General features: G+C 33.8%; 1 protein-coding gene across 2 annotated transcripts; it reads right to left on the reverse strand.

Annotated features, from left to right (window-relative positions):
- Positions 1–2,767: 2,767 nt before the first annotated feature.
- Positions 2,768–10,369, reverse strand: LOC114416605 (plant intracellular Ras-group-related LRR protein 7). Of its 2 annotated transcripts, none has more exons than XM_028381529.1 (9): positions 10,050–10,357; positions 9,436–9,505; positions 9,204–9,250; positions 8,192–8,300; positions 7,975–8,060; positions 7,316–7,406; positions 6,484–6,569; positions 3,375–3,461; positions 2,768–3,275 (listed from the first exon to the last, which is right to left on the reverse strand). In XM_028381529.1, the coding sequence occupies exons 1-9, from the start codon at positions 10,146–10,148 to the stop codon at positions 3,165–3,167; spliced, it is 786 nt and encodes a 261-aa protein (XP_028237330.1). In that variant the 5' UTR covers positions 10,149–10,357; the 3' UTR covers positions 2,768–3,164. The 2 variants fall into 2 exon arrangements, with proteins under 2 accessions (XP_028237330.1, XP_028237332.1); XM_028381531.1 differs by lacking the exons at positions 2,768–3,275; positions 3,375–3,461 and adding exons at positions 4,716–5,241; positions 6,170–6,218 and having other exon boundaries at positions 10,050–10,369.
- Positions 10,370–10,710: the final 341 nt, after the last annotated feature.

Genomic DNA, 10,710 nt, shown 5'->3' on the forward strand with positions numbered 1-10,710 from the left:
TCGAATATGCTGGAAACATGTTGTAAGAGGTCACACACATACACACTGTTTACTAAAAAGTTCATTGCAAATCTAGCATCTAGGACTCGTTCTTGTAATTTGTGGACATTGGTAGGCATACCTTGTAGGTATGTTGTTTCTACTATACAATAAAATAGGGAGAAACCAAAAGACTATGTTTATGCCTACTACCATAGAGAGATGTATGCTAAGTGCTACAGTCACACAATAAGTCCTATAAATGGTGAAGACAGATGGCCAAAGGATATTGATGATTCAATTCTGCCTCAATCTACAAAGTTGGGCCTAGAAGACCCAAAAAAAATTAAGAAGAAGAGAGCTAGATGAAGATCCAAGACCAACTAAAATGAGAAGAGAAAATACCAAAAACAAATTCAAGAGATGCCTTCAATATAGACACAACACTCGAACCTAAAATGACCGACTTGTGGCAGCTAGTGGATCTAAGGCACAAGTTGCTAGATCTTAAATTCCAGTAGCAAGAAACATTGTTGTAGCTGTTGGAACTGAGACACAAGTTGCTGAATATGAAATTCCAACAGCAGGAAACAATGTTGCAAATGCTAGATCTGCAGTAGGAGGACTAGGATCTACAATTCCAATAGGAAACAATGTTGCAATGCCTACTGAATCTGATATTCCAACGTAGGCATCTCAAGTTAGGACATCTAACCCGAGTCAAAGTAAGTCTAGAAAAAAGCAACCAAAATTGAAACAAAAGGTAAATATTGCTACACTTTGTTCTACTTGTGTGAGATTTGTATTCTAAACATGTCTACTCATGCAAGCAAATGAGAAGGCATGTTCTACCCTAAGCATGAAGGACATCAACAAAGAAAAGGATTTCCTTGCAAATAGTACTCCAACACAATTGCTAACAAAGATTGTGAATCAAAAGATGGTGAAACAAAAGAAGAACAAAGAATGACAAAGGAAGGAGGGGTCTATTTCTGGATCAACGCATGTGAAAGGGAATTAAGTTGGGTGTTGATGTGTGGTGGACAATACTAGTGGGAGTCTTTTGGATGTATTTGCTGAATGGGTGAGATTTTTTTTGATTCAATTAAACAATGGAAATTTTCTATGTAGTCTTTTTATGGAATCCAAAGTACCAAACACGGTCTCCTATTGCTTTTTTTACTAGACAATGGTTATAATATTATGTGATTATTAAAGACTATCATTATCAATATTGAACTTTATTTCTATATTTTACATAAACTTTGTTGTTTCATTCAATACATGAATAAATGCTATTAAATTGCATTCAAAGTGAGTAGGTAAAGGAGTTTACTATCTTTTTTACAGGAGTGCTTTACTTGAATATTTAAAAATGATTGTATGTATAACTAAATTAATACCATGCTAAACATAATTATTTACGGGGACTCTTTAGATGGAATGCTTTACTTAAGTAATTAAAAATGATGTAAAACTCCATTAATCACCAAAAAATGAAGAAGTATTTAAAGATGAAGTATGTAAAACTCCATTAATATGATAGTACAACTTGTTCATTGTTAACAACAACATCAACCCATTACATTCATTTCAACAGAAAAATGAAAATCAATGATCATAACATGGACAAACACATCACTGAAAGACCCATCAACAAATACACATTCATTCTTTCACCAACAACTATCTTCTGCAATTTAATAATCTTCATTTGAGCCTCCTCTAATTGTTGCTCCAATTGTTGTTCTATCCTATGAAATATGCCTTGGCTTGGATCAGCAATAACTGTTTGCCTTTCATCGACATTTGATCCTCTAACATTGATAGGACCCTCAGTCCAATAAAAAAAGTTGCAGGTATTTGGACTCTATATCCGTCAACAAATCGAGATCATGAAGAACATAAAAAAGGAACATGGAGTGCATAAAAATGCAGCAAGTAAAGCACTTACCACCCAATTCCAACATCTCCAAAAATGTCTTCCGAGTTTGTTGGTGCTCCTTGAAGTTAGCAACAACGTGGGTAGTTTACACGTGCATTCATCATTCGTCGTAGATGAAGACACTGACGAACTTGGAATACCCCATCATCAACGAGCTCTAGATTTGTTCATTGGCAGGTCACAATTTGGAGGTGGAAGAGAAAGGTCACAGTTACAAAAGAGAAGATGAAGGTGAAGGTCGAAGAAGATGGACCAAAAGAAGACGAGCCTTTATTCGAATAAAACATCCAAAAAAATTGTCACAGGTTTGGATAACCCAAGTCTAACTCTAGACCAAAAGATAACACATTTAAATTTTGTAATGACGAAAAATATACCAAAATTTTTACAATGACGGATTTCAAACTTTTAAATATTTATAAGAACAAAAAACATATTTTAACCTTAATATTTTTTAAATTCATTAAAGTCTGAACTACAAAATCCTAATCTTTTAAAATCTATAAGTTTTTTTATGCCAAAATAATCTTTTAAAATCCTAATCCAATACATCCCTTAATAATACTCTAATAATAATATTTTTCTGAAACATGTGTATATAAAAATATATTTAAATATTTATTAACGTACATTTATTAAAAAAACTAAATAATTAATAATTTATTCAAAATTCAAAATAATAAAAAAGAATTACTCCTATAAATTATTAAATATGAATTTAATACACGTGCCTTGCACAGGACACTAAGCTAGTATAACTTCAAAGGAGTGACAATTTTTCTTGTTGAAGCCAGCATAATTTTCAGGCAAACAAGGTACCAGAGTAGGAGAACGACACAAAGCAATACAAAAGATTCTTCCCATTCTACACACATTTTCACTTGACATAATTAATGGGATAGAATGCACTGCCTTTCAAATCATATTTAAAGTTCGTAATTTACAGCTGCTGAGATACATATTTCATTATCAACAAAATGGCCCCAAATACCATATTCTGAAATTTAGTCTAGTGCTGGATATTGCCTGCATCTACAAGCCAGCACATTTATAGGCAAATCTGGATAGGTAACAAAAAATAAAAATAAGAATAATATACAACGTGACAAAAGGATCTCCATACACTTATTTCATTTGTGAAATAAAAGGCATGGACAAAACACCCAGTATTCCACGCTACATCCAGAAGCTCATCCAAATGTACAACTGAAAGAACCCCATCAACAAGCCTAAGACCACCTCATAGATCAACACCCTCATCAAGACCTTTGGAACCGATCATCACATTTGAATCAATTTGTTTGTCAAACTTCTTTTTCCTCCTTGCTTCAAACTCTTGAAACCCCTCCATCTAAAGCATTCATCAATAGTTCATTTGTATCGAGAATTTGAACATTTCTATAGATTTAGCAGAAAAATTAAGGGAAATAAAAACAGAACAAGATTGTACCAGCTGAAATTGATCCATTGATATAGGATTAGCATGCAGTGATATGTTCTGAAGAGCTTTGCAGTCTTTCAATAAATTCAGGGGTATCTGTCCAAAAGGAAACCAAAGTGTCATCAAGACAATTGAAATCTAAGGAAATTGGTTAGAATATAAACTGCCAGGGCTGGAATTCAGATGCAATGGATTTATGAAGACAACAAAAAGGGAAAACGCATCATTGTAAAATAGTTTATCGATAAGGCTTATTGCATAAAAGATGGACACCTATGATGCCAGAGTCCAAACCTGAATTCTAGTCAGTATGAAATATGTATTTCAAAATCAATGATACAATTTAACATGTATGGTTTAGAAAAGTAACTTCAATTCTAAATATCAATTCAGTAATGCTGCACCACTGGATCACCTCTTACAAATGCTTGTAATGAGTAATTGCCCAAATGCCCATGCCTATGCATATTATTCAAGTCTGTAAAGTTTATGAAATGCTAAAGGCTTGACAATGCAAACTCCCATATAGTAACAATCAACTTCAACAGATGAAAGAAACACTACTATTTCTCTTATGTCAGTGTCGATCAGTTTTGTAACACTATTGTTTAGCTACTCAACCATTCCCGCACAGGAAACTACTCTGACCAATCAATTGATTTTGTATAAAAGAATAAAATTTAACACTTATCAAGTACATTTTAAATATTACAACCTGAGTTCTGATGTTTTGCTTATCCTCTCAATCATCCGTCAAAAGTACTCCATATCCAGAACATGAAGCAATTAAGATTAAGAGGTTCAAATTTCATGTATTTTGATAGACCAAGCTCTGAATCAGGTGTTTAAGATTGTTATTAGGAAGTTATTAGACAGTTATTTCAATACTAATTTAGGATTAGACAGCTATAATGATATATAGATTGTGTAACAGACTTGTAGAAAACAATTTATGTGTCAGATTGCTATTTCTGGTGTTTTGAAGGAGGAAACTCCTTGATAAGGGAAACCCTGTGTTTGTTAATGATTGTATTCAAATGTGGCCTAGAAACTAGATTATTTCTATAATTTACTCAGAACTCTGTTTATTTCTTGAGTACAACCTATTTGCAAATTGCAACACAGATGAAGGTCCTAATATATATCCACCATATTAAATTTACACACACAGCCCCTCTTCTAGGCTCCTTTTTTTTTTTCAATCCTTCCAGATAAAGATCAGTTTGCTCATATATCATAAAAATTTAGGCCAGTATATCTGAGTGACTCAATATCAGAAACAGAGTAAGAATCAGGTCTACTTGAGATAGAGAACACAAGGGCATCATAATTCTTAGGTAGACCATTAAGGATATAAAACATCAAGGTGTTCTTGCTGCAACACTGGAAGTCCAATACCAATTGACATCAAGGAATCAATTAGGGCTTTAATATGCCACAGATATTCCAATACTTATCAATTTTCTTTCTGTGTTCCTCAGTTCAGATTAAAACTAACACATTTTAACTTTAATCTGAGAATTGAAGAAATTATGAATTTCATCCCACAGCTGCCAAAAATGAATGCAGCCAACTACACAAGAAACAAGAGCTTCTAACAACAATGAAAGGAACCATGAAAACAGCAAATGATCTTGCTGCTCTCAGAATCTTCATTGACAGTACTACAATCATGGTCTTCTTAGGAGAGATGTCAATCAAGAATATCTTGATTAACAACATAGCAATGGATTCAATGTCCTTTAATCGCTGCTTCGACCTGCTGCACCTGCTTCCATAGCAGGAAGTTTTTCTCGTCCAATTTTACAGAAGCTGACTGTGAGAAGTTTATTGGAGTGCTCACCAGAGATGAAGACGTGTAAGGATGGGTCAAAATCTGGAATGGATTTGCATGCAACGCCATGCTCAGACAGCAATCTCATGATGCCAAGTAGAAACTTATGAACAACTGAGAAATTGAAGTTAAAGAACGAGAGAGATTTGTGAATAAAATGATGGTTTAAATATGTTTTTAGTCCTTCAAATTTGAGGCATTTTTTATTTTGCTCTCCCAATTAAAAATTTGCTCCTTTCAGTCCCTCAAATTTGTAAAATGTTGTTTGTAGTCCCCTAGAGTGAATTTGAGGGACTAAAAAGAACAGATTTTTAGTCCCCTCCAAAATGAAATTGAGGGACTAAAAAGAACAGATTTTTATTTGGGGGACCAAAACCTAAAGTGTCCCAAATTTAAGGGGCTAAAAACATATTTAAGCCGAAAATGATTGCTTTCATTAAATTGAACTCTTCAGAGAGTTGTCATATATTTATACAATCTGAGTCACCTTTCAACTGTTAAAGACAGATGAAGATTCTAACTGATTCAGTTATACACAGCTGACTTTTGATTATACATTTGTATATATCTCTAACAATGCTTCACTAACTCCAGCCATTTTTATTTGATGCATACCATGGAAGAGTTGAGTTTTGGAAACTCTAATCCTGACCCATGACAAATGATGATTGCTATTTCTTCAGCTGAGAACTATAAGAGCTAGCCTATTTGTATTCTTTCTACATTTTTTTGTCTAAAAAAGCTTATGCATATCTTAATCCTATTTTTAAAAAACAATTTATGGATAAGGAGCCTAATCCTATTCAGCTCCCCATAAATTTTATTTTACCTCATTTTTATTAATTAGTCTCTTTGGATATATTTGTTAAAATCATTTTGTTAATTTAAAGGTAGAGATGTTACTAGTTGCATCAGATGAATTCAGGTAGCAGAACTTTGTAATCTGATATAATCCGGTCAAATTCCTCACCTGTTTTGCTGATGCTTCCAAAAATTTCAAGGACTGAAGTACTTGCTTCCTAATTCATATAGAATTACAATGGGTAGCATCAAATTTCTAGTGAAGAAACACACAAGCAATCAACATTTGGCCAATCTGTTGTTTTACACTACAGTTGGATAGTCCTTGGTAGATGTCCATTACTAAATTTTAGAACATAATAGAAAAATTTAACACACATTCACAAAATAAATCAATTAATATACGAGAACAGGAAAACAATAAAGTACATTCAATCAAGCCTGGCATTTCATAAACTAGGTTTAATAATCACAAAATACTACCTGCTTCACATTATTGTTATCCAAGCAAAGTGACTTCAAGTGAGAGAGATTGCACACAGAAGAGGGAAGATCTTCAATAAGATTATCTAAAATGTTCACAAAATGGTCGGAATTAGCTTCAGTCAAACACAACATAAAGACAAATAGAAAGAAAGATGGTGCAATTTGTTCCAAAGATCCAGATTAGATTAACATAGAAATGGTCAATCACACAAAAACCATATGATGTGTATATCACCACAATCATTCTTCAAACTCACATATTGGCATATCCTTGAATTATAACCACATATAACTATTAGAAAGTGAGTTATGGGCCTAACTCAACCCTACAAATAGTGACTTTTGATTAAATTAAACTAGACCAAGGCCTGTTTGGATTATCGAAGGGAGGGGGGAGCTTTTTATGTCAGCTCTCTGAGGGAGAGCTTTTAACAAAAGTATTCATTCCTCAAAAATACCTTAAACAAACATGCTCAGACTACAAAACACGAGGCAATCCAAGCACTTAAGCTTCAACTTAAAGATAAGATGTAAGAAAAGTAATCTCAAACTTCAAGAAAAATTGCACAGCAATCTAGTATTGTGAACTCAAAACCCTAAAACAAAAACATCCGTTTTAGAGAAATAAAGATAGCACAAAGGCGGATCCTCCTCATCATGCTAATAATCAACAAAATCCAGTTGAACAAATACACACACATGCATATGAAAATGAATTAGGGCACAAGGAAAATGAAAAGCACACACGCACACACAAATATGCAAAAACATTCAATACCATTCTCATGCCAATGCATGCATGAACCTTTTGTGTCAATCAAAAACATACCATTAGCTTGTAATTCTTCCAAAGAGAAGCAACTCCCAACAGACTCTGGAAGAGACTGTAACTTGTTATTTGACACATTTAAAAGCACCAGCTGCGTCGTCAAACAATGTATTAGACTCTAAAGTTAAGAAAAAGTTATGCATTTTATACCAAAAAACACTACAAGGGCACTTTCTGTTCATTTATTATGACTGCATGGTTATAATCCAAGCCCCATGCAAATCAAAATCACAAGTCTATCTATAATAAATTTACCATTTAATATTACAATATGTCAGTGTGTGTAAGGTCATAATTAAAGATTCTTCATGGTTTATAAGTTAAGCCAATGTCAGCAGAAAAACTGATATTTTCTAAAAGCATGAACAGTTGGACAAAAACGGGCTACAACAGACAGTATAATAAAATATAGTGTCTCATTATAATGAGTAACGTTACATCATGTCTTACATATGTTTGACAAGGAGACAGCTACCTTTTTTAAATGTCTGCACATAAAAGGATAATTGCATAGTTTTCAAAATTCCATAATCGTGAAGCAATGATACTCATAGTTATATCTACATATAATGCATTAAATGAAATGATGCAAATTCCAAATCATAGAAGCCATAAAAAAGTCAAGGGATATTCAGGTTTCACGATGCATAATTACTTACATTTCTCAAACTTCCAATAGTTGCTGGCAAGGATGTTAACAAATTCCCTGAGATGGATATGCGTTCAAGCCTTACTAACTGGCCCACTAGAGAAATAATATACTGTCAGTTATTACAAAAAACAGAGAAAAATTCCACTACATACATATCATGTGAGCAAATAAGATAATAATATTTCTTTTAAATAGTTACTTATAGGATTAAAGAAGAAAATTACATTCATCAGGCAAGGAAGTAATTCGATTTCCATCCAGGTTCATCAGTTTCAGAGATTGGAGTTTCCCCAAATTTACTGGCAGTCTCTCAATGAGGTTCTCCGCTAATATCTGTAACGTCAGTACAACTTCCATATTAAATAGTGGTCATAATCAATCTTTCACACATAATTATAGCTGTTTTAAGAACTTCAAAGCAACCACTACCAAAACACTACCATGGCAAAAATAAATAAATGAAAGGTAGCACAGTCTTAACATGTGTTCCAAAAAGCATGAGTTTCAAAATGAATAAATAAACTCAATTTAATGATTCTACAAGAATCGATGAGTAACTGAACTTGTAAGGAAAAACGACAATATGACAGGGTTCAAGGCAGGAATACAGCCAAACTTCCGTCAGGCCTGGGCTTCATAACTTCTATTGTCCCTTTAGTAGATAAGTACAATGAGTGGTGCAAAACAGGCATGTATGGCAACTTGGATAGAAGTGTACCAAATACCAATTACCAAGTAAGGAGACAATTATAATTTTCAATTGCTTGTAGGTTTCGTTACTAGCAAGCACTAGACTCTTCAATTCTTTTGCTTTTGTGGCAATTATTTTCATAGGGTTGAAAGCCTTCTATCACCAGCTTGTAGATTAACAGAAATTAGTACATATATCTGAAAATGAAGCATGGCATATAACTACCCATTGAACATTATACGCGTCATATGTAGGTACTTAGCTGAAGCCTTTAAAAGAAACTGGCCAAGAATAATTATATTACTGAACTGCACAAATTCAATGAAACGTACTCAAGGCAACAATAATTGGCTGGAATACTGATATTAACAAAAAGGGCTATTAATTTCATGCCAAAATCTATTGCAGCTTATTTAATTAACCGATCCTTCATAATTCAACAGCATCAGAAAAAATCCATAACCGATGTCTCAGTCCAAAAAGTTTTACAGTAAATGCTCAATAGAAGATACAGTCCCAAAGGCAGAGTAATAGTTGGTCCTTACCAGGCGCTGTACATTAATTAACTTGCTAATTTCCACAGGAATGTCAACTGCAATTAAGAAAACGAATTATTAACAATAAAACAAGAGCAACAAGTAACAACAATAGCCATAATAATCATTTAGAGGAAAGGCACTTCTGTTCAAGGTCAAAATTAGTATATCTCACTTCAGAGCAATGACATCTTAACCAAAATGTAAGGAAAAGAAAACAAAAGAATGAAAAACCTCTTACCTATTCGATTATGCGTCAAGTCAAGAGTGCGAACAGATCTGTCTAACTCGAGAATTTCATCCGGAAACGTCTGTTAGCAAAAGGCTCCAAGGTAAGCAAGTGTGTTACAAAAAAACACAAGGGCAATCAACACAAATACAAATACACAAAACTAACATTCTAACAACTAACAACATAAATTTCAAATTTTCCATAAAAGCCACAGACCTCATCAATTTTTTTGGACACAGATTCTTGCAAGTATCACATAACAGTATAACACCACCTTTCCAAAAATTCGAATCAGACTCACAAATCACCCACAAATAATTTCACTTTACAAGTAACATAATTCAAACAAGAAAGACAGCATAATCTTTTTTTCTTTGCTGTCACCAGAATAATATCAACACACTTTCAAGGTTTAGCACGTGACACGGCTAATACGGTAACACCCCACGCCTCATGCATCAATCATCTCAACCGACGAAAAATGAAAAAAGAAAAACCATTGCAATTTAGTAAATACCACAAAACACAAACTAAGAGAGTAAAAAGACGATAAATTTATCGAAAGGAAAAGAAAATAAAATCGAAGATGTGTGAGAGAGAGAGAGAAATGATCCAAAACTTGCCTTTAATTTGGAATCGCGCAAAGCAACGATGCCCGTGGATCGCCAGCGCGCGGCCCTACTGGCCTTGGTGTCAGCGTTTTTGCTGGCGAAACAACCCATTTTTTTTTATATGTTACAATTGAAAGAATGAATGATTTGTTGTTTGAGTTCGTGGGTTGACGATGAACGAAGGTTTTTGCAGAGAGAAAGAGAGACAGAGTCAGATAGAGCAGGGGAACAAAAACCGCGTTTTTCTTCGCTTTTTGTCGTCCCACCCAACTAGGCGTAGCGTTGTAACCAGGTGGGTTGGGTTGGGTTTTATATCTCTGCTCTCTCTCATAGACATAGTCATCTGAGGTGTCACTTACACCGAAGCTGGCTATTGAGTATTGAGTGACTTTTTTTTTAGTTCATTCCGGTCCTAATTGCGAGCGGAACCATCGGATCAAGTATATTTTATCAATTTTAATAATCATTAATCTTAGTTGCTGATAGTCAAACAGATTTAAAATTTTGATTATTTAATTAAAAAACACAAGTTATTAATTGTTGGTTGGTTAGGTATGTTCTTTTCTTTCTTCTTTTTTTTTTTATTCTTTTGTCTTACCTCTCTACATGACTTTTTTTAATCATGTATTTGAACTCAATCTATTGCCCAGCTTTTCCCTTTCCCTTTGAATCA

Source organism: Glycine soja, chromosome 6, assembly GCF_004193775.1.
Source record: "Glycine soja cultivar W05 chromosome 6, ASM419377v2, whole genome shotgun sequence".
Lineage (NCBI taxonomy): Eukaryota > Viridiplantae > Streptophyta > Magnoliopsida > Fabales > Fabaceae > Glycine > Glycine soja.

Bases quoted from the DNA above. Each gene is read 5' to 3' on its own strand.
- LOC114416605 (XM_028381529.1), bottom strand. From the start codon at position 10,148: ATGGGTTGTTTCGCCAGCAAAAACGCTGACACCAAGGCCAGTAGGGCC. The intron at 8,301-9,203 runs GTAAGGACCAAC...CTGACGTTACAG, and splicing joins TAATTAATGTACAGCGCCTG to ATATTAGCGGAGAACCTCAT. The intron at 8,061-8,191 runs GTAATTTTCTTC...TTATTTCTCTAG, and splicing joins TACTTCCTTGCCTGATGAAT to TGGGCCAGTTAGTAAGGCTT.